Genomic DNA, 24,642 nt, shown 5'->3' on the forward strand with positions numbered 1-24,642 from the left:
GCTGTTTCATAATCCCTTTTTCTGAATGTGCACTTATCAAACTCACTGCTGTTATTAGTTTAACAATTTAAAGGGCTCCCACATGACAGAAGTTAGCATTGCATATGTGAATTTTAAAACATCTGGTAAACTGTGAGTGCTTATAAAACTGTGGATGAAATCCAGTATATGCTTTAGTAATGCATACATTTTCAGTTCTTAACAATGCCGTTATACAATCTCCACATAGTGAAACACATCTGTAAAAGGTTGAAGATAATAAAGCTTTTTAAAGAAAGGTGCAAAGTGGGCATTATATTCCATGATAAATTGTGAACCAGCAAACAATGGCGTTCTTGTGTCAGAGTGGAACTGCATATATAAACGTAGTCACTATTAATGACAATACTGACACAGAATGAATCACTGGAGCCTGTAGATGAGATTTATCCAGTGACTCATCTCATATAAGTGAACAAAAATATAAAGATAAATAAAACCTTTTCTGGAAAAAAACAATATATACAGGATATACAGATATATAAATATATTTCCTGAATATTTACAGAAAAAAAGAAAGGGAATGGAAGCATAACTAATAATGCATGTTTCTATTAATAAATAAAAAGAGATAAAATGTAAAAACATCATCTCCTGTTTCTTTTCTACCGATCACTCGTTTTTACTTGAAACCGAATAGTTAGTGCACCAGGGAATATTTGTTTCCATTATTTATTGATAACCGCTTCCTGATACCGAAACCTCCATGAACTGACATCTGAGTGTTCTAAACCAGCCAACTGCTCAGAAGTCCAACTTCTCAAGAATGAACCAAAATGTAAGAGTTTTCTTATCAATGTGACATTGGGGGCTATTCCTCAGACAATTGTGCCTGGCTGGATGTTTTAATGCATATTAGCTGTGCCAATGTAGGTTATAGAGCTCATGATTGGGATGACCTGCTTTTTGCCAGTAATTAATTACTTACCTATAAGAATTCATGGAAAAGTGTGAGAACTGTGGGAATATAGTCCCCCCCCCCCTCGGAGATATTAGCACATTACAGGTTAAACCAACCTCCAAGGAAACCCTACTCATTATTGTGGATAATTTTGGCATTTTATTTGGAAGGTCATGCATGAAATATGTGACATTTCTGTTTCTTTTTTTGTGTGTGAAAATGGAATCTTACAGAAAATGTTGTCTTTAGGAATGATTCCTAATAGGGTATAGCTGCACAGCAATGCTAAATAATTTAATTGAGGTTTTTAAAAATGCTTTTCGTGTGTAAGCAAGTAATCTTACTTTAGGAGCAATTACAGTAATGGCCAGTGTTCTGCAAGTCCTACAACAATGCAGTCAATCAATCCAATTATGTTATCTCATGTCTATAAAACATCAGATTTGGCAGGTTTTTTTTTTTTAAACAGGTCAAAAAGCAAATAATTGCGGCTCCAGATAAAGCATTAATGCATTTAAATACATTCAGTGTGTCAGCAGGAACTGCATTTCAGTTTATTTCACGCTTTTGTGAGATGCTTTAATCAGTAATTTGAATATCATTTGCGAAGAACAATTTCACTTGCATATTATTCAGATTATTCAATTTTGTGTGTTTTAATGATTTTGTCATGAAAACCTTCCATTTAAGCTTTAATTAATGCGGATACTACCTAGCAATTAGCATATGAATTGATTTACACTGCCCAGTCTTGCTGTTTGCTCAACATTTTTGTTGATGCATGACCCATTTGGGTGGGTTTAATTGAAATAAAAACACCCATTGCATTTTGACTTTGGTCTAAAAGGGCCTGTGTAGTGAGATTTCATGGAAAAAGATTGTCTGTTATTGGGATACAAAACCATAGTGTGAGAAATACCGCAATAGGAAATGGAGTTCTCACAATGACCCTCTTTGTTTCACATGCAAACTTAAACTGTTGAAATGTATTCAAATTTATTAGAGATACTTGGTTTGTCTAAATTACACACAGGAATATGAGAATTCTTATGGTGCTCATACACATTAGCTACCAACTTGACTACTTCGTACTTCCCGAACGATATCACTCGGGAGGCCTGAATAGAGCAGACGGCTGCAATGGGTACATTTGCACCTAGGCAGTAAACCTTGACAACCAGATGTGTTTCAACTGCAGCTGGCTCAAAACAGGTAATCACTGATTGGTTACTATAGTTCACCAGTGTTCAACAAACTGGAATATTTTATAGAGCCAGATTGTTTGGGAGTTATTCATCCAGGCAGGTTAGACAGATAGCCCTAAGAAATCATTCAAAATTAGTTTCTATTGTGTTTGTCAAGCAAAATAAACTTCACTTACACTGTATAAATAATATATCATGTTTCCTTCAGTCTTGGAATTCACAATCACAACATGCAGGCAGCTGCCATTTTCTGGGCATTGTGTACGCACCAGAATGGCAGACCTGATGCACACACCTATGCACTGGCTACACAATTAGCTGTTGAGGAGGGAGATGGAAAGTGAGTGCTGAATGGAAAGTGAAAGTAATTGTCTGCCCCGCCTTAAGGCATAGAGGTGGGGAAGGCAATAGATGATTGACAGCTGGTATTTTTAAATGCCTTTATAATGGGTATGGATGTATAAATAAAAAAAGAAATTTGTCATTTATGTTTAATTTGAATAGGATTTTTATTATACAGCTTTTTATGTCTGGGTGACAGGTCCTCTTTAAGCTCCTTATCTGTAAAGAGTGTCATCGATTCATAGTTCTGAATTAGACTTTGAAGTAAAACTACAGTAAGTTTTAGTTTCAGAAAGATGAATTGAAAATATCATAGAAACCATTTAAATGTGGAATAAGTATTAGTATTAGAAATGGTCAAGGTTGTGTTTCAAGGCAATATATATATATACACAATACACACTCACAGAAACACAATATTGAGGCTTGAATCATGCTTAGGTAACCCTTAATTACTTTCCTAATCTCTCTGACTTTGCTACTTAGTTTGATTGATTGATGCGTCGCTGTCTAGTCCCTGTATGTGTATTATCTCTGAAATAATTTGTAAGGCACGATAAGGAACCACAAGTAAATAGATAGAAGTAATGTGCCTACCAGGAAATAGAATTCTCTGAACATTCAGAAAAAGTGAATACATTTAGTTCTTTCTAGGGCATAAATAATACATATCCAAAGGTTGTACTGATCTGAGAGTAGCATGCAATCCACGAATGATTTGTATACTCAGTAGGGTGTCTTATCGTAAATTGGTAGATGCAAATGAAATGCATGTTACTAGGAGATAAGGTAAGAAAGCATTTAGGGAGCAGGCTATTCTTTAATCCTCGTTTTTTATTTTTTCAAAAATGGATATATTCAAACCCAGTTCTGACATCAGCTTAAGAATTTAAAGGTCCCCAGGTTGACATAACTTGGTTTGACAAGTACTGAGGGTTTTTCAAACCGTATGTCTTGTTAAATAAAGATAAAATACAGATTATCCTTTGGTTTTACAGAGAATTAATAGTTTTTCTTAGTTTCATAGGTCATAATAATCACCATCATTTATTTATATGAGATCACTGTACAGGAAAATTGTGAATAAACTTTTGGAAATGATGTAAAGGGTAGATTAGCCAGAGCGCAAACAAGACTTGATAAACCTGATGGTGTTAGACTTACAAACACGTAAATCTCTGTTTTTATTTTTAGATTAAGAATGTCCTCTATGTGTATTGCCTGCTTTCTGTATTGTTTTTTTTAATGCATACAGTACATATGCTCTCTGTAATCATTTTATAACAAGGTGTATAGATATTAAAAGAAAGTTTAAAGAAGTTTGTGGAATACTAGACTACAGAAGAATCAGTACAGAAATTAGTATTGGGCAATGGAGATCTGACTCCTTAGTCTAAAAACTATCAGCAGAACTTGGTTCTCTATTTAAAGCTTAATCACTAATCATTTACTAAATGTAACTGGACCATACCAGGCACTACCAGTTTGCTCCTCTCACATAAAGGCTACAATTTGAATTTTGAGCCAGTGGAAAGATTGCTTTGCTAGACTATGTTGGGAATATCTAAATATACAAAGGTCCCCACTTGTGAATTAGGCCAAACACTGTAAGCATGGACCTGGGTGTAACATCAAACAGTGTGATATTGGTATAGGTTTGTGTATACATCTCCATTCTTTCTCCAGGTGATAAATTATATTCTAAATTGTCAGAATAACCTCTGTTTTCTGTAATGTTGGCCTCATCCCATCCCAATAACAATTAATATAAAAACTTGCAGGTAGTATAACACTGACCATCTGGTGATCTTCAGACCCTTTTAATAGCAATGATTCCCAGGCATCACTCCAGTCAATATCAAATTGGTGCAGTGCTCATTCATGATCCATACATCACTTTATTGTTAGAAAGATGCTATTACAGCACACAGTAAAAATATGTTGTCTGACATACTTTGTGGCATTTTCAGAGTGTATGTTGCACAAGCTGTTGCTGTGTCTGTGTATTGTTCACCCACTACCCTTTGTGTGCTCATTTGAGCAGACTAGACCATTGAATTACTATTTATTTAATGTATTTATTGTGAGCTGGCTCAACCATCAAATGATTATTATAAACTAATGTCATTTTACTATATATACTGCTATTTTTTATTTCATTTACCATCCTCCATCAGTATGTCAATATTGTAAATTGCAGTTAAATAATAAAAGCTCTACAGACTGAAAATCTATTGCTCTCATTTCATCTCTATGTGTTAGAGCAATGAACTTACACTGATATCTGTTTATTGATCTCCCAATGAGATTGCTATAGGTTTAACACACAAGTGAGATAGAGGGGAACAGTCAGTCATAAAAGCTTAGAGACAAAACCGTGTATTTGCACTTGAATTTAAAAATACTTCTTGGCAGGGTTGTTGGTATGTCAAGGGCCTTGGTCATAGAACATGGAGTATTTTTGCTGCTATTCATCCCATATTGCTTTCCATTTAGTTGAATGGGAAAGACCACAGGTTAGTGGAAAAAAAAGACAGCAAGGTAACCTGTGTCTCTATGTATTTAACTGAATGGTAAGTGATCTGGAGGAAGTAGGAAGAGTGACCTTTGCAGCAATCAACGCACAATTGTGTCTGCCATGACCCTGTTGCCCCACTGAGCACATCAGGCCAGGTGTGGCTATAGATAAAATTAGCTGAATACAACAGAGCTTCTATTTAAAAAAATTGTATTTTTATTTCAAAGAACGCATTATACATGTACATGATCTGACCATTGTCTCAAAGGCTGAATTGATGGGTGCAATGTACCATACCCCATGATATGCAGTATATTATTAACCTTTGTTTGTATGTCGCCAAAAAAATCCTCAGCAATTTACAGATACAACAGATTATTCACATAAGTCTCTGCCCCAGTGGATCTAAGATACTTCTTACATTCACACACAGTAGGGCCAATTAACCTGCATGTAGGTTTTGAAAGAAACCAGAGTACCAAAGAAAACCCAGACAAGCACTAGGAAAACAAACTCCTTGTAGATTGTACTTTTTCTGGAATCAAACCCAGGACCCCAGCAATGCAAGGCAGCAGTGCTAGCCATTGCACCACCATGCTCCCTATAAGTACAATAAAGTCAAAATATTCAGCTTACGTGAAAGATTAGATCTTTATGTGCATGTCCAACTTAAGTGCCCGAAGCAGGCAGACTGACTTGGTAAACTATTGGTTAACCCTTTATGTAAGCTTAGTTGGAAATAGCCAGAAATCAGAGAGAGGATCTATAGAAAAAAAGTACTTAAAAACTTTCCAGCAACAAAAATAACGATATCAGTAAAAAAATATACAGAAATTCTCTAAGCATTACTGTAATGCAACAGTATTAAAACAAAAAACACAAAGCTGCCGTTGATTTAATGCTCTCTTCTTTTTCCTTTTATATTTTTACATTACCATGGTAACATGCATGCACCAATAAACAGTGAAAAGGGTATTGTTCACCTTTAACATTTCAACCTCTAGCATTCACTTCTGACACAATTCTAGATTGAGTGGCAGGTTCAGGCAAGAAAATTGTAGTTTGAAACAATGAGCTTTATTCAAGCCTATACAATCCATGGGGATGATATTTGTGCTGTACAACAAAGGAGATGTACATGAATCAGTGTATAGGATCTTACTCACTTGGAGCACTTATTATATCAGGAATGAATGCATGATGCAGTGTTGTCTCCTCTCTAAAAATAAATCCTTATTAATGATGCTGGGGTGTTTCTCCTGAAATATTAGCTCTATTTTCTATTATAAGACAATATGTGAAAGTACAGATCACCTCCTCCAGCTGTTCCTGGCTACCGAGAGGTGCTGGCAGGTGCAGCTATATTATAGATCAGTTGCCTGGTGGGCCTGGAGTTGACATCTCTGCAGTACAGTAGCAATTGCACAAATCACATACAACTGTTAGCCTATAATCACTAATGTTTGAGCCACCAAGGGTACAGAAAGAACAGAAAGAGAAAATTCCTTTGTGCAAAAGGGATATAAATAGCAAAGGGAATAGATGCAGGTGCATTTTCATTGTATTGAGTTCTGCTGGAGAGCTCAGTCTGGAAAAATATGGTTCACTGGGGGGGTCTTCCATATACAGATAATTCTATTGATTTTAGAACTGTAAATATACATATATACATATATATATGTGTATATGAATAAATTCATGGTCAGATAAATAATTCATAAATGTTTATGACAATTCTCCTGCCTTAACTACATTTCATGTAAATTAGTGAAAAGCCCAAATGAAGCCTTTCCTAAAATCTATGGGGAATATTCCTTTCAAATTAGCACTTGGACCATCAACATTTACATCAGTAATGATAAAAACTGAAATAGATTATATTAGTTAGAAAAAAAAGTAGTCACACCATTAAGCATTCAGTTATGGTTCAACCTTTTAGAGCAAGAGAAAGGGACAGGACAGGGCACTAGTAAATCACTTACAGGCAGATTTATCAAATATTGAGCAGAGGAATCTAGAAGGATTACCAGAAGCTCAATATTGTTCTCTTTTTTTAATCCTTTCCTGACTGCAAGGAACTTTTTCCTATGGGAAAACCATTAGCAGGTCCAAAAAAAATGGGAAAACAATGTGAGAATACTTCTTCACTTGGCAATCATAAAAAAATCTACTATTCATATCATCAATAAAACTTAGACCCTATTTATATTAATGTTTGCTGCCTTTTGCCAATGACCTTCAGTGTTCAAAATGCTTATTTGTAGACTTTCTCCACTTAAATATTTACCTTTTTACTTGCAACAATCTGTTTCCTTGTTGTTATTATTATAGTAACTGTGCATTAATAAACCTCCCATATTCTTTACATTGCCATTATATATTGGCATTGCATATATTACATGGGAGCATTTACTGTATATTGCTTAGAAGGCCATTGTCAAAACTTGCCTAAGCATTTCATTTGTGCCTAGCTAATAAATATAATGTAATATTGTGCCTAGCTAATAAATATAATGTAATATTGTGCCTAGCTATTAAGGACCACGCTAATAATGCCTCCATGCTAAACTGACGTGGTACAAGAACGTGAATAAACCATGGATAAACTACCTGAGTGGCAAACATTCCCATGCCGGGGGGGGATCTCAAAGTCTGCACTGTGACAAAGCCATTCTGGAGCGTACCTGACACTAATTGCACATACCCCAGGTATTTGGTGTGTTAATTCCAAATTATGGACTCAAAACAGGGTGGGTTTATCTGCACTGGGCGGGGTACATTGAATGTTGCTAGGCATAAGTAGGGATAGAATTTTGGATTTGTGAACAGTGGTTTTTATGGTTTGTTTACTTTAATAATTATTATTATTGAATTATTGATCTGTCTATTTGTGTTGAAGATTTTTTCTGTAGAACCAGAATGAAGGCACATAAACCCATCTTGATTGAGGTGGGGGATTTACCCCATTAATTAAGACTCAGACAGGTGCAATCTCAAAAAAAACCACAGTTACCCAGGCTAGTTGCTGTGTAGGGCATTTACAGTATCCAGTGCATATTCCTGTATGAAGGATATAGTTTTGTCAGAACATTAAATTGTTTTGATTTTAATGTTCAAAACATATTTATGATAATTATCTCCTATTCAAACATATTGTCTGGGATAAATTTAAAGAGCTATGTTTGAAGTCATAATCCCATTTCTAAATGTTGGAATAATATCTGCATTTGCTTTGGCACCCTAGCAAGACTGAGAAGAGTACCGTATATACTCGAGTATAAGCCGAGTTTTTCAGCACCAATAATGTGCTGAAAAAGGCACCCTCAGCTTATATTCGAATATATACGGTAGTATACGCTCATGCACAGACCCTGTCCCGGCCCCCGTTGCCGTACGTTTGTGCTTTGCTTAGGAGGACGCGCGTACAACACCCCCCGTCCCCCCCCGTTTGTTTGCTGGGGCGGCACACGGAGGGGGGGGGGGTAGTCGCGCGTCGCTACTATGAGGATGGACATGATCTAAATGGACCGTCACTCTGTTTTAGAATCCAGCATCTGTTTTTAGCCTCTTAGCCTCGTCCAGTAGTGGGGACACACAGGTTGAAGGCGGTGTCGAGTCACATCTATGAACAAATAAACAAAGGAATTCTGGCAATTTATCTATAATCAAAGAAATTATCAGTTTTCTTAATGGATAAAATGAGCTGGATTTTTGTTTAAACCATGACAATGCCATGATATTAGTATCATTGCATAATGGTTTTAAAAATATATATTTTGGTCAGTTTGGGTTTTTGCTACTGAAATGTACAAATAATCTACTCACGTCCATTTATCATCAGGCACCCTCCAGCTGCTTGTTGTGGTGCTAACAGCCGCATGTATTATCATAACGTATCTCTTAGGTCTGAATGTAAACTTAAATGAGATATTAACCTGTACAACCTTGCATATGGTTATCTTATGTTGGATGCCCCTCATTTTCCAGCCCATACCTTGTGTTAATTAATATATGTACATGTAAGCACTTGTGAGTGTCCTTTTATTAAATAATTTGATTATTGAAACTTAGCAGTAGCGGCTGCATTTCGAACCCTTGGCTTATACTTGAGTCAATAAGTTTTTCCAGTTCTCTTAGGTAAAATTAGGTACCTCGGCTTATACTCGAGTATATACGGTATATATGATTGTTGTGTGTTAGAAATGGCTGAGCTAAGCATGCTATGAGCCCTTCCCGTATCTCTTTATTTATGTGTAGCAAATTTAGTGTAAATCACCCCAGAAAGTGAAAAGGGCAGAGAAGGGTCTTCTAGGAAGCATTAGTAAATGGATAGTGTTTTTTCTTAGGTTTAATAAAATCCTAGAGAGATAAACATGCATTAAGGAAAGATCCATTCTCTGATATTGGCCACATTTCTCTCTATGTAATTAATAGTGACCAATCAGACATTATCTTTGTACCGCTCTGCCACAGAGTGACCAATGAAAGTAAGTTTCACATATAAGTACATACAAGGAACAGAGTGGATCAAGAAAAAATGCTATCAAACAAAATCTAATTTTGGTGCAGCTCGTAGCTTTTGAGTTTGCAATATTTCCTTTCTAGCGGTAACTGAAACAAAACAAGGCTCTTGAGATCTCTAGGGTTCTTCCTAAACTGGTGCACTATAAATTATTAATACAAATCTGAGAAGGATTTTCGCTACAAGATGTGTAATGAATGCATCAAAATTCTGTACGCAATGATGCAGAAAACACTTGTGTGCTTGTGTATTTGTGAGCTTTGTATATAGGGCAAAATACAAAAAGGGAAAACACAGGGTGAGCTTTACTTAACCTGTCGTATATCAGAGGATTAAATAAGCATGAAGCTAGAAGAGTAAAGGTGTATTATGCATACCATTTTACAACATGAATAAAATAAATAGAGCTGAAAATACATTCTGCCTATATGTTGATTCAAATTATAGATCATTCTTAGTTATTTTTATAATAAAGCATTATTTTGCTTATTGCACACTTACTATCTTACTCAATTTGCTGATTTAGTTTAATTAGAGATCATGAGCTTTGTAGAAACCCTTCACCCTTTGTTGTGATTGTTTTGGCCTGCAGGTCAAAAATAAATTATTTGTAGATGATGGAAAAACAGACACTTAAAAAAATAGCATTACTGGTCCATGATTTTGTTTCTTTAAGGGTAAATATTTTAGGTGGATGTATTCAGTTGCATTGAAAAATACACTGATGCCTGTACTGTAATTCTCAGCAGAAGGGAGCTAGAGGAAAGAATTACTGTTGCCAATGCTCAGCCATGAGTGTTATGAATTTAAGAGCTTCAAGACGATAGCAGCCAGCTGTCCAATCTAACCAAAAAAGTCCCAAATGTTATACTATAAAAAGGGCAGTACACACTATAATGTTAGAGGGTTATGGGTGGTGTAGGAATATGTCATGTCATGCCCCTATAATTAGCATATGTTTAGAATAGTGCTCCCCAACCAGTGACTCGGGGGCAACATGTTGCTCCCCAACCCCTTGGATGTTGCTCTCAGTGCCCCCAAACCAGGGAGTTATTTTTGAATTCCTGACTTGGTGGCAAATTTTGGTTGAATAAAAACAAGATTTACTACCGAATAAAGCATCCTGTAAGCTGATAGTGTGCATAGAGGCTACCTAATAGCCAATCTTAGCCCTTATTTGGCACCTCCATGAACTTTTATGATGCTTGTGTTGCTCCCCAAGTCTTTTTACATTTGACTGTGGCTCACGAGTAAGAAAGGTTGGAAATCCCTGGTTTAGAACCTACAATGCTTATCACAAATAGCTTCTTATTTTGGGTTATAATACAGTTTGTACTATAACCATGGCTGCTTTTAAGTAAGAAGTGTGAAGTGGAAACATGTTAGAGCAGGGCTAAGGAGCCTTGGCACTCAAGACAAGTTTGGCAATCTGTACCTGCTCTGTATAGTCCCACTATGCCATTGCCTAAAAAGCTGGTGAACGTTGCAAATCAATTGACATAAATCAGCCAATGAGAACTTGGCTGACCAGATTATAAAGCAGGTTACCCAAATGGAGGCAAATCCATAGTGTGTGTGGCACTTCTAGTACAAGTATAGGACCCATTATCCAGAATGCTCGGGACCAGGGGTATTCCGGATAAGGGGTCTTTCCGTAATTTGGATCTCCATACCTTAAGTCTATTAAAAAATCAATAAAACATTAATTAAACTCAATAAGATTATTTTGCATCCAGTAAGGATTAATTATATCTTAATTGGGATCAAGTACAATTTCCTGTTTTATTATTACAGAGAAAAAGGAAATCAATTTTTAAAATCTGAATTATTTGCTTATAATGGAGTCTATGGGAGACATGCTTTCTGTAATTCGGAGCTTTCTGGATATCGGGTTTCCGGATAAGGGATCCCATACCTGTATTAGGTAATTACTAGTGCTGCATTATTCTGGCCCTGCCAAAGAGAGCACTATAGGCTGCACCTACTGTAGTTGGGATGTCCATGGCATTGGAACTGAGAGCAACGGAATATTTGCAGATTGCACACATTTATAATTATATATTTCTAAGTTTCCCCTATTATCTTTCAAGGGAGGATATGGGGCAACAATTTGTATGAAAGAGAATGAAGAACAGAAAATGGTTTCAGAAGAGAGAAGGATGTAAAGTAGCCTCAGTTCCAGAGAAGTACTAGAATTTCATTGCAGCTTTCTCAGTGCATGTCTGTGACAAAATAAAAGTGACATATCTAATACTTTGGGTGTAATGGGCAACATTATTTCTGTAGGAAATTGTTTGTTATTATATGCAGGTGGGAAGTAAATGAAGAAAAATAGTTTCATGTAGTAGCGTGACATCTAGTTTAGGCGACTACGAGAAACAGAGCGCTAACATTCCCAGCATCAGGTGTAACAGGAATATGCATGTTTGTTAATCACCAACTTAGTGACTTTATTTTATTAAGGTCTGCAAAATGGTTTAATGTAATACAAATTATTTATATTGAGCTCCACTTGGGTAATGCAAGGTGCAGATTTGGAACATTATGCATTGCTTTGTTACAGAGTACAGTTTCCTAGATCTAATACAGATTAATAATTCAAAGCCATTTTTTTCTTTGCACAGATGCGAACAACTCAGAAGGTCTCTGTGTGGCCCGTGGGACTTGTAGGCGGGCGTCGTTATGAACGTCCTGTTGTTGAGAATGGAAAAGTCGTGAGTTGGTACACCGGATGGAGGGCAGACAGGCCATTTGCTATTGATATGGCAGGTGAGTTCACTGTATAAAATGTGCAATGCTTTGCTTCAGAGATGAGAAGTCTATAGTACAGCATTGCATTGATTACTAAATCACATCATCTAGTGAATGGTAATTAGAAGCCCATATTATAATCACATACTAGTTATTTCTATGTTGTATTTTATAGTATTGTGTTTGCTTTTTGCTCTAGCAGATATATATATTAAGGTCCTTGTACAATGGATAGGTGCAGCACTAGGTGCAAATATCAACGCAGAATTGCTCTAGTCAAAGACAATTCAATTAAGCTCATCTGTGCTTGTACCAAGAGGCAATATGGCAGCTTTGCAGAATACATGCAATGAACTTTTGCAAAAATGTGCCCTGTACATCACAAGTTTGAGCAGATACTAATTCTATTGCATACAAACTCAGTTACTGATGCCAGATGCTCTAGCACACACGACTGCTGCCATGACTACCACCCATTGTACCATGTGCTGTTTAATCTAGCACAAATAGGATTCTACTCAACTGCTAATATGTAGCTCTTTGCACAAAACACCAGTATATTAAATGAGCCATATAATGATTGCTTTCTCTAAAAAGCCATTTATTTATTTGTTCATTCATCATTGCTACTACTTGGGCATATTGCACTTCTGTCCAGTGTAATTGTATGTATGAATGTGAGTCTACTAAAACAATATAGTACATAATGTAACCAATGTTTAGTCCATGGGTAATATGCCGGCTGAAAATATAACCATGCAATTTTAATGAATGTCTTGCTGTGAGCTATTTTGTTAAAAAAAAATACATTTTCAAGCAATTTACCATTTACATTAACTTGCAACCTGTTCTAAAGGTCTTATAGTCTGTGCCAGAAGTGTTTAGCCTGCAGCCACCTCTTTATAGGACCACTGGGAGAAAAAAGAAAGCTGTAAACACACAATGATGCCAATCCCTGCAATACATTATTGAACAACCAAATATCCAATTTCAGTGACAGATGAAACTACTGACCAGCATCAGTAAAGATTGTTAAAAGTGAGATAGTGGGGCCGATATAATAATTCTACATAAGACACAAGTACTGTGAATCCACAAAATGTAACCCTGCATGCAGCATTGGCATCAACAGTTTAAAGACACTCAACCCCAAATGTAATAAAAAGCACTAAGTTTGCCCAGGAGCAGTAACCTATAGCAACCAATAAGATGTTTGCTTTTAAACAGGTGACCTATGCTGAAGTTTTGACTGGTGCTACCTGCTGATTGGTTGCTATGGGTAACTGCTCCTGGAAAAACTTATTGGGGCCGATTCATTAAAACACGAGTTCGAATCCTTAATGGGAAAAATTCGGATTAGATAAGATAATTGGATCGCAAATATCACAAAAATGCTTACGAAAAAATCATATTAGTCACGATAAAATCGTATTGGCGATCCGAAAGTCACAAAATTTTCGTACCGAATGATTGTAAACAGCGGCAGAACCTTTCCGAATTTTTCGCGCGGGTGTACGAAAAAGTCGCGCAAGCGCGACAAAAATTGCCAAAAATACGCTCGGAGTGTTCGAATGAACGCTCCGAGCATTCGTGTCTTAATAAATCTCCCCCATTGCCTTTTATTACATGAAGTAAAAAATGGGAAACCCAAGATGCAAAGTCAATATAGGGTAAACACTGGATTGAGTGGTATAGAGAAACCTCCCCCTAGTGATCAGTGGGAGGTAGAACAACTAAATACTAATTATAAATTCAAATACCACTGAAAATTATTAAAAAGTAACACATTTATTTGCATCCATTAAAACCCAACAGTAAGCCCATAAATATGTGGCCTAACGCATTTCATGCTTTCCCAGCACTTAATCATAGGCTCCAAAGGGGGAACACATACAAGGAGTATATATATATATAAGTCCAACCCCTCCCACCCTTAATTAAAAATAATCAGAGTTTAATACATCATTAACCCAAAAAGCTAGCTTTTGAGTCTCTGTGAAAGGGTTAATAATGTATTAAACTCCAATATACTTTTCTTTTAAATGGATAAATAAGGTAGTTCTGAAAATTTTAATGATAATGTGTTAAATAGAGGTTTAACTGTTCTAATAACCATACTGCCAGTAACAGTACCAGGCCTAAACTGGCAACCTATGGATTCTGGAAAATGCCAGAGGGGCTGCTCTAAGATGCCATAGAGAGTCATTATTTATTTTGCCTGTGGGGGACTGTTTGGGCCTCTGTGTACTTGAAATGCCAGGGTCTGTTTTAACTCCCAGTCTAGGCCTAAACAGTACCTAACCTTAATGAAATTGACAAAGGAGGTGTAAGCACATGGGGAGGGTATAAGAACAGGACAGAATGCCAGAGCGGTAAGGTAGCGTAAGGGGCAGGTGCATGAGATTAGACAAAGGCATGCAGAGGCTGCTGCATGAAACCTTTATTAATTAAACCTTTATTAAACCTTATTAATGCAATGCAAAGGGGGAGATAAGGAACAGCAAGGATTTAATAAACAAAAAAATGAGTTGGTATAAAAAAAAGTCATGTTTGGGTGTGCATATGTACACTTCTGGCCATTACTGTATACATAGTTTAAACTATACAAATATTTAAAGTCCCCAAAAAAACTTCTATGAAAGAGAGGGCCCGAGGTTGGAGTTATTGGTTATGAATCCTAATAATATCCATAATCATTTTGTTTTAAAAACACTGATTTACATAAAAGTCATCCCAGTCATTCCCTGAAGCTGAGGAAAGCTCAGTTCAACCCTAAATGAGAAAAGTCTTTTTATGATCCACCATTATCTACCCAGCTTCAGCTGCCTCCAAGAGCTCACAATATCATGTTAATAATAATATCAGGGTGTAATAAGCACAATGAGAAATTATTATAAATCAGCCTAGATCAGGCATGTTAAATTGGTTTCATGTTGTGGGACAGATATTTACTATACAAGTGCTTGATTATACAAAAATGATGATGCCGTCCAAAGAAATAACTGGAGCTTTCAATTACCGTAATTTTCATTAATTATAGCTTTCATTTAAATAACAGATACTTCAGTTGCATAAAAGGGCTTTTTCAAGCCAGATACAATGGCAAACAAAAATGAAGGATGACCTGTTTCTTGAAGTTATTAAATATGAATTAAATGGTTCGGTGGGTTCCTATCACTCCTCAAACTTAATTTATTTGTTTTTGTCTTTAAATATGTAACCATAACATGCAAACGAAGGGCAAGACAAGGAGATCATATAGGGCAGTATCCATGCAATCTGAGAGCATAGGGACTCACTAAGCATGACACAAACATAAAAGAGATAAGAGAGGTCTGACAGAAAGATTGAATAGCCTAGGTTTCATGGCATACAAGATCCTGTGATAGGATAGATTTACCGTGGGAGACACAAGGGCAATGAATATGGGAAATGTATTTCTAGGACAAGTAATAAGGGCAATCACAGTAAGACAATTCAGAAGCATAACACAAGTCTATCCATAAAATACAGCAATTATACTGTATGTGCACTGTTCTAAAACAAATTAGGGTATGACAGATTTCTGCAAGGTCCCATTCTCTTTTCTAATTAGTCCGCTGGCCACACACTGCTGGGTGATTCTAGTAGTTATAGTGCAGTACCCAGAAGATTCTAAGAGCAAAAACCTGAACTTCATCCACAGATGGCGCTGCCAAAACCTATGGCAAACTAAAGCCAGGGACAAGCATAAAATGTACATTGATGTTAAAATAAAAAAAATTTAGTGGTACCTGAAAAGGTTTCTGCAGTTTGTGCCCTGCCTTACCTGAGTTCAGCAGTGATATATATATTTATATATATATATATATGAGGAGCTCCAAGGGAAATGATGTTAACGCTCCTCCTGTCTCCTAACTGTCCCCTAACGTTTATCTTTCATGCACTTAAGATAGGGAGAACTGATGATAAAGACAGGTAGGGCCAGATTACCCTTGGCACTAGCCTTGTGCCTGACTGATGTTAGGGGCCTGTTGCAAGAAATGATACATTTAAATAAATGGTGTGGATGGACCCCCTATGCCAACTCCTGTAGCAGCATCTGCCCAACCCCTAAACTGTCTTTCTGCCTGCATCTGAGTTAGAGGGAGGCTGGACACTCATTTGGCTGCAAACTAAGCTCCTTTTATTCTTAATCTGGCTTTGAGGACAGGGCTGATTTGTGCCAACGGAGGCTGCACTCTGCAGTTGTGCCCCTTAGTGTCCTTGCACTTGCACCCATGGTCAAAGTAAATGACAGATTATCCCAATATAGGTAAACATACAGAACTATTACACATAAGCTCCAAGTGTATATTTTGTGCAAACTTTCCTCATTACTTAATAAGAATCACTAATAAAGTGAGTACACCTTAAGTAATACAGTATATACATAATAAGTAATATAGCGCAACTTCTGAATGACAAGATGACTTATTTTGCTGCACTTATATAATGTGATGACAATGAGAGCTGTAGATGGATGCTGCTAGGAACACAAGGCTTGGGGGGGAAATCACTGCCATACATCCCCTGTAGATGAAGGCAGAAAAGCTTCAAAATTGATCTCATCAATCTTGAAGTGTAGAGTTAAGCTCTCTGTCTAGCTGTAAGCAGCTCATGGTTGGTTGGTTTTATGTACACACACAGTAGCCACCAACTGACTCTCCGCTGCTAAGAATTCAGACATTGTGATTCATAGACATTCATTCCCAAATGCTTTCTAATGCCCCAGCTTTTTCAAATACTAAAATACATCATCATTCTGTGAAATGACTGCTATAAAACAAAAATTTATTTTTGTCTATCTGGGAGCCTGCACTCCTGTCATATCTGTCCCTCCCTTAGAATTGTGTTTATTATATTATCTCCTGTCCAGGATCAGAATCAATGTGCACACTGGTAAAAGGGGTCCTCCACCCAAATCCTGTTCTTTGCATAAAAGAAAAAAAGTGTAATTTCTTAGCAACTTCCCAATCTACATTCAGTATCTGGGGACCAGCAGACAACCTAAAACAAGGGGCGTCTTGAAAGCTGGCATATTATAATATTATCAGTGTTTAAGAACAGAACATATTAACCCATTATAAATGCATTAATAATAATGTCTAAAATCAAGGTTACATGAGGCTCCGTTTTTGTTTTGTGATATATCCCTCAAATAAGAGATAGCGAACGCTGCTAATATTGTTGCAACATTTTGTGCTCATGGGTAACTCTGCAATGGCTTCCACTGGCTCAGTTGCCACACAAAAAGGCAGTAAAATATGTTTTAACTGTATTTAAGTTCAGGAAAAAAGTTGCTTGCTTCCATTAATGATATGGAAAGAATATGTTGTTGCTGTGCAGTGAAATATAGCAACTTGCATAGGTCATGGGCGCATATATGTTCCACTACTGTAAATGCAATGCTCCAGGCTATAATAGCACTGGCCTCCAACAGGAACTCAGACGTTCCCACCTTCTTTGGGAATTCATTCAATTTATTACCCTATTCTTTTCCCACTGCATATATTCTCCCAAATTATCGAAATATAGCCTGCATTGGAAAAATCTCATAGCACCTGGCTGTGCAAACCTGATCTCCTGTGATTTGAAAATCCCAGTAGATTGAGAGTGTCAATTTGTTTTGTATTTGCTCAGCTTTGACAAATCTTTTCCTATTAGGTTTCTCATAATTCATATAACAGACTGACTTGCCACAACTGTAAATACATTATTACAACAAAATAAAGTTAAGAAAGCCTTAAGAAGTCAATGGACATTAGTCACAGCCTGTTAATCAGAAACCTGATGCTGTAAAATTATATAGCAGCAGGATCTGGCCTTGGGAATCTGTGCCTTTAGTATGATGCACTGTAGGGTCCATCACGTTCACTGCTGCTCTGTCAAAAATAACTAAATTGGTGCTGGACATCTACCAATTGTAAAGCTGATTGAGATAGAGTTTTTTTTAAAACTTTTGTAGAAGGCTTAAAGGGGAACTTCATCCAAACACAAATTTAGCTTTTTGAAAAGTAGATATAATTTTAAGCAACTTTGCAATATACATCAGTTAAAATATATGCAGCCTTTTCATGATTTTGAATGTAATAATATGGTAATATGGGTACAGTTACCTAAGACAGTCAACTGTCCTCAGCCTGCCTTCTCCAAATCCCAAATGATGTCAATAAGGAAAGGAACATCACAGCACAGTGCATTATGGGTTATGTAATTCGTGCATGCTGTCTGTAAGCTGTGGAGAAGCTATTACATATTGTAACATTAGGGTTTTAGTCCCTCCTCCTCTATCAGGGGGAGAAGAACTGTTTTGAAGCTGGATTTCAGCATATAAAAATTTTATTTATTCATACTTTTTGAAGAAATAGATTACAGTGATATATATAGGGGTTTCTGTGTTGTGTGGGGCTCATTAATAAATGTTTGTTCAGAAGCCAGCGTTCTCCTTTAAAGGACAAGGAAAGTCTAAGTCACTTGGGGGTGCCAAAATGTTAGGCACCCCCAAGTGACTAAAATCGCCTACCTTGTACCCCAGGCTGGTGCCCCTGTTAGGAGAAAACAGCACCAGCCTGGGGTAACTGTAGCGAGCGCTTCCTTCTTCCCTATTCGTGCTGCTGGCAAATGTCTGGGACAGGCGCATGCGCAGTAGAGTGAAACGCCGACTTCTCTGTTAAAGTTCAGCTTTTCACTCTACTGCGCTTGCACCGCAGCGAACAAGGAAGCGATCGCTGCTACCCCGGGCTGGTGCTGTTCTCTCCTAACAGGGGCACCAGCCCGGGGTAAAAGGTAGGCGATTTAAGTCACTTGGGGGTGCCTAACATTTTGGCACCCCCAAGTGACTTAGACTTTCCTTCTCCTTTAACAAATGTAAAGAAACAAAGTTGCTTTTTTTACTTTTGACTAAAGTGCAAAACAAAAAATATCCCATTGTAAGGGGCAGTAGAAGAGGGCAGAACAGAAGAGTTAAGAGCACAGAAAAGTAGTGAACATCATCAGAGAAAATAGATGGGGAGATAATGGGATAGGGGATTCCCAATGGGATTAGCGTGAAGCTGAAATGCTCTTCACTGCATATGTGAAAGCTTACTTAAAATGTAAGATTTTCTATATTGTAAATATGAACACTTTTTGCCTTAAGACCAAAAATTCAACATTTTACAGATTCCTTCCCCATGGGCATGTATGCATTCAGACCTGCTGGTTAAATAACACACATATAGTTCCTTTTAGCTTTCTCTGTACACCACCCAGTATGTATTGCAGAGGGACTTCGAGTCCCAGAACCATTTGGAAAGGTCTTTTTTCTCTCTTTTTTTGCTTTCTGTGCAGTATGAGGCATATCGAAATACAGTGGTGTGAAAAACTATTTGCCCCCTTCCTGATTTCTTATTCTTTTGCATGTTTGTCACACAAAATGTTTCTGCTCATCAAACACATTTAACTATTAGTCAAAGATAACACAAGTAAACACAAAATGCAGTTTTTAAATTAGGGTTTTTATTATTTAGGGAGAAAAAAAATCCAAACCTACATGGCCCTGTGTGAAAAAGTAATTGCCCCCTGAACCTAATAACTGGTTGGGCCACCCTTAGCAGCAATAACTGCAATCAAGCGTTTGCGATAACTTGCAACGAGTCTTTTACAGCGCTCTGGAGGAATTTTGGCCCGCTCATCTTTGCAGAATTGTTGTAATTCAGCTTTATTTGAGGGTTTTCTAGCATGAACCGCCTTTTTAAGGTCATGCCACAACATCTCAATAGGATTCAGGTCAGGACTTTGACTAGGCCACTCCAAAGTCTTCATTTTGTTTTTCTTCAGCCATTCAGAGGTGGATTTGCTGGTGTGTTTTGGGTCATTGTCCTGCTGCATGATGGCATGATGTCTAGCTTTTGAGGTGCTTTTGGGCTACTTCTCTGTGTCAGGTAGCTCCTATTTAAGTGATTTCTTGATTGAAACAGGTGTGGCAGTAATCAGGCCTGGGGGTGACTACAGAAATTGAACTCAGGTGTGATAAACCACAGTTAAGTTATTTTTTAACAAGGGGGGCAATCACTTTTTCACACAGGGCCATGTAGATTTGGAGTTTTTTTTCTCCCTTAATAACGTAAACCTTCATTTAAAAACTGCATTTTGTGTTCAATTATGTTATCTTTGACTAATAGTTAACGGTTTTTGATGATCAGAAACATTTAAGTGTGACAAACATGCAAAAGAATAAGAAATCAGGAAGGGGGCAAATAGTTTTTCACACCACTGTAGCTTTTACTGTATTGTTTCAATGAAACACACACACATTCCTATCCCCTCTCATCCCACCACTCCATGATAAGTGGTGTGATCCTAGTGACCTACTCCAAGGTGGGGGAAGCCATGGCTAAAATTTATATTGGCTCCTACCCAGCTGGAAATAGTAGGGGTAAGGAGCTTTAGGGCAATCACAAACAAGGTGATTCCATTTCCCATGGAGGCTGAGGGAATTTTTTTTTTAATAAAAAAAAGAAAATATAAGCCCCCAGAGGGTCACTCCTCAAAACATGTAGCACCAGTGTGCCCGAGAGTATCACTGTGGGGAATGTGCTTTATATTATTGCACAAAACAAACAGGATTTTGTGTTGGCTAGTAGAAGAAAGTACCAGTTTGATGTTAATACGTGTGAGCATGTAGTTACAAACCTTGTTGAAACACTCGGCATGGTGATGCTACGCTGCTTACACCTAGCTTTCAGGCACAAGTTCTTTCCCAGCACCCAGTGCATTTTGTCCTGTTTTAGCTGTCACAATGTTTGCACCTCATAGAGCCAGCGGCTGAGGGAATGGGAAGCTTTTTACACTTTCTGACTGGAAGCATGTGGTGTATGTGTAATGCTGTCACTGGCTGCACTACATTACCTAATGCTTTCCTTCTCTCTTTCTCTTTGGATTTTATACGTTACCTTGGAATATAGAACATACAGGAGTTTCATGCATTTGAATCCATAGCGGGGCTCTCAAGGCAGAGAACGGAAGGCACAAATTTAACAGCCAAATAAATATAATGCTACAGTAAATGCAAGCGTTACTATAAGATAATATTATGGGATTGCACAGTGCACATTTGGGCAAGGTACAAGTTTCAGCACTTTTAGCTGCAAGGCAGCCATGTATTTATTATTATTATTAACATTTATTTATAAAGCGCCAACATATTCCGCAGCGCTGTACAATAAGTATTTAAAGGACTAATAACATTAAAAAAAAAAAGAAACCCTACAACTGTTTATATAAATTAGCTGCTGTGTAGCCATGTGGGCAGCAATTCAAGCTGGAAAAAAGAAAAGGCACGACTAGCACCACGGACTGATAAACAAGTTAGGAGGTGGGATAAGGAACACCCAAGTGCCCCATCCCTTATTCATCTGGGGCAGGGTGCAAAAACATGGCTGTTTGCTCCCATCTTTTGCACTTTGTACCGTGTTCTGCACTCATTTACTAATATGATGCAATATGAAATATTTGTGCATTTAAACCTACTAGGCAGCTATTGTTGCCAGAATTTCAGTGAAATTGGGGGTACATGCTAACTTGCATTAACTGCAACATGTGCACAGTGCACAAACACAGATGTCCATTTTGGTAAATAGCATGCAAGTAGCTGTGCATGAGAAATATAATGGCACACATTTCAACTCCAACATTGGTAACTAGCTTTCAGCATATTATTGAAAGTCTGTGCATATGCGTTACGTGTTTCAGTGCATCACTACATATGGCTCTCATTAAAGAGCTATCAATAAAAAGCTGGTAGCTAGTTAGCAGTATACACGTGGAAATATGTGCCACTGAATTCGACTTCACCTATACAGTAAGTAGTACCGTATATACTCGAGTATAAGCCGAGATACCTAAGAAAACTGGAAAAACTTATTGACTCAAGTATAAGCCTAAGTGGGCCCTGGATACCCTAAACACTCTAGTCTGATTCTGCTTTTTGGTGAACCAACCCTAGTACTTCAGGGGTAGGCATCCTGGATATTTACCGCTAAAAAGTCAACAATACATTTCACCATCTTGTTCCGCCCCCGAGAAGTCTGCGCCATGGCGTATAATATAAAGGTTCTGTTTCCAGCTTCAAGAACTTCATTAGCAAAGGGAAAAGTCATGTGTGTTCCTTATATTGTATTGTCAGCAGCCACCGGCAAGCAAGCTAGTATAGGCCACCAGTAGCAGGTAGGTAGGTGGGCCTGGACTGGGATTCGAAATAGCCCCTGGCATTTCAAGTACACAGGGGCCCAAACAGTCCCCCAGCCCAATAAATAGTTACTGTCTGTGGCATCTTACAGCAGCCCCTCTGGCATTTGCCAGAACCCACGGATTGCCAGTCCGGGCCTGTAAGTATACAATACCTGCCTAGGGACCCGCTGACTGTGAGCTTTCCATATCTGCACAAGGTTGTTTCCCATAATTCCCATGCACTCCCATAGTGCAATGCACACTGGCCAGGGCCCAACCAGAACATTCAGAACACTCTCTGTATCTCCAGATAAACGGGTCATGTACTGAATCTGTATCTACAGTGATGCACTTATTGTAATTGTACAAAGAACTACAATTCCCAACATGCTCCAAATGACCACAATGGTGATTTACCCTTTTGACTTTACTTAGCTAGCAGCCATAGAGCAGGTGGTAATGATATAGGGTAATGTATAATTTAATAAATCTGGGATTTGTAGTTCCCAGAATGCATTCTTATCTGTGCCCCCTTCCTTTGTTTCTCTCTGCTCACACATTCCCTGTCATTTTATTTGTACTCACCCAAAATATTGTTGTGCACACCCCCCGTGGACGGACGTGCATTCGTTCGCCAAGCCAGCCGCGGAATCCTCGAATCCTTATACTCGAGTATAAGCCGAATGTTTGTTTTTCAGCACATTTTTGGTGCTGAAAAACTCTGCTTATACTCGAGTACATATGGTAATCCCTAGAGCAGTCCTGCTTAGCTCTGATCTGATTCACTGCCTTAGCGCATCTGTACAATATGTGATTCACAGTAGTGATGGGCCAGGCATGGATTCGCGGCGAATTTCCGCGTTTCGCCATTGGCGGATTGTTTGGCGAAATGAATGAAAAATTTTGCTGCGGAAAAATTCGCCGCACGTCCAAAAATTGTCACAAAATTGTAACAATAGCCGCGGGCGACGAAACAATAGCCGCGCAACAAAATACTAGCCACGGGCAACGAAACAATAGCCGTGCGACAAAATAATAGCCGCGGGCGACGAAACAATAGCCGCGTGGCGACAAATTTTTTTTGTCACACATTTTCGCGTTTTGCGAATTTTTCGCCGTTTCGCGGATCTTTTGAAAGATTCGCAAATTTTTCGGCGAAGCGAAACAGATTAGCTCATCACTAATTCTCAGCTTGATAGTAGTGCTACTTTTATACTGTTATAATCCTTTTTGTGATCCTATTTTAAGCTTTAGTGAGCCACTTGTTTAACCACCTCCACTTATTAGGGTTGTGGATATTCTTCAGCAGTAGTGATCTATGACTAGAAGTTTTGTAAATAAATCTGCATAAATGTGCATGCTTTTTTTTTATTTTAGTCCACTACATATGGATTATATAAGCCAGACTTAGTTTTTTTTTTTTTATACCATGTGAATTTATTGCAGCACTTATTTAGACTATGTGACAGCACATTAATTGTATTGCTCTTTTCATTATCCTTGTTTATGTTAGTTATATTAAATAAACTCCTAAGTAACAGATGTAAAGCTATGCAAACTATTCATTTTCTATATCAGAAACTATGACTTAAAGATCCATAAGCCTCTCTCCCTCTACTTACATATATTTCTTACACAATTTAGTGGTTTCTAACTAAGGCAGTTGAAAAAATGTGCGAGAGAGTGATTTGATTTGAGAGAGAGTGTGATATATATATATATTTTTTTTTTTTTTGCGTAAGGGAATTTCCTAAAAAGAGTTGTGACTTAGTAACTGGTAACAGTGGATCTAGGTAGATTGCCACTGCTAACATAAACCATATCTGACAAGAATTCCCAGTCTTGGAGGGCTGTGGATATGTAGGGGCTATAGTACTATGAATGTATGTATAAGTAATGCAGCTAAGATTTTGCACATTTAGCCAGAGCAGTGGCTGCTTTTCCACAGCCAGAGTGCACAGTATAACTGCAGCTATGTGCATCTACAATTGCTTTGCATGGCTGGATTGAACATACAATGCAGCTGCAACTGACTATATAAATCTCTTCTGGAAGACACAATGTAAAGGGTCACCCACAGAACCTCGGGCATCAGGTCAGCTTTATTTCTGTACATGCCTTTTCATTGTGTAAC

At 37.7% G+C, this 24,642-nt stretch overlaps 1 protein-coding gene across 1 annotated transcript in view; it reads left to right on the forward strand.

The window, feature by feature from the left end:
• The window catches only part of b3gat2 (beta-1,3-glucuronyltransferase 2), a 70,660-nt gene that overhangs the window by 42,800 nt on the left and 3,218 nt on the right, over positions 1-24,642 (forward strand). Inside the window, 1 exon segment of the mRNA NM_001030353.2 lies at positions 12,152-12,296. Coding sequence (NP_001025524.1) covers positions 12,152-12,296 — 145 coding nt within the window.

The sequence above is a fragment of the Xenopus tropicalis genome, chromosome 5 (genome assembly GCF_000004195.4).
Source record: "Xenopus tropicalis strain Nigerian chromosome 5, UCB_Xtro_10.0, whole genome shotgun sequence".
Taxonomy (NCBI): domain Eukaryota; kingdom Metazoa; phylum Chordata; class Amphibia; order Anura; family Pipidae; genus Xenopus; species Xenopus tropicalis.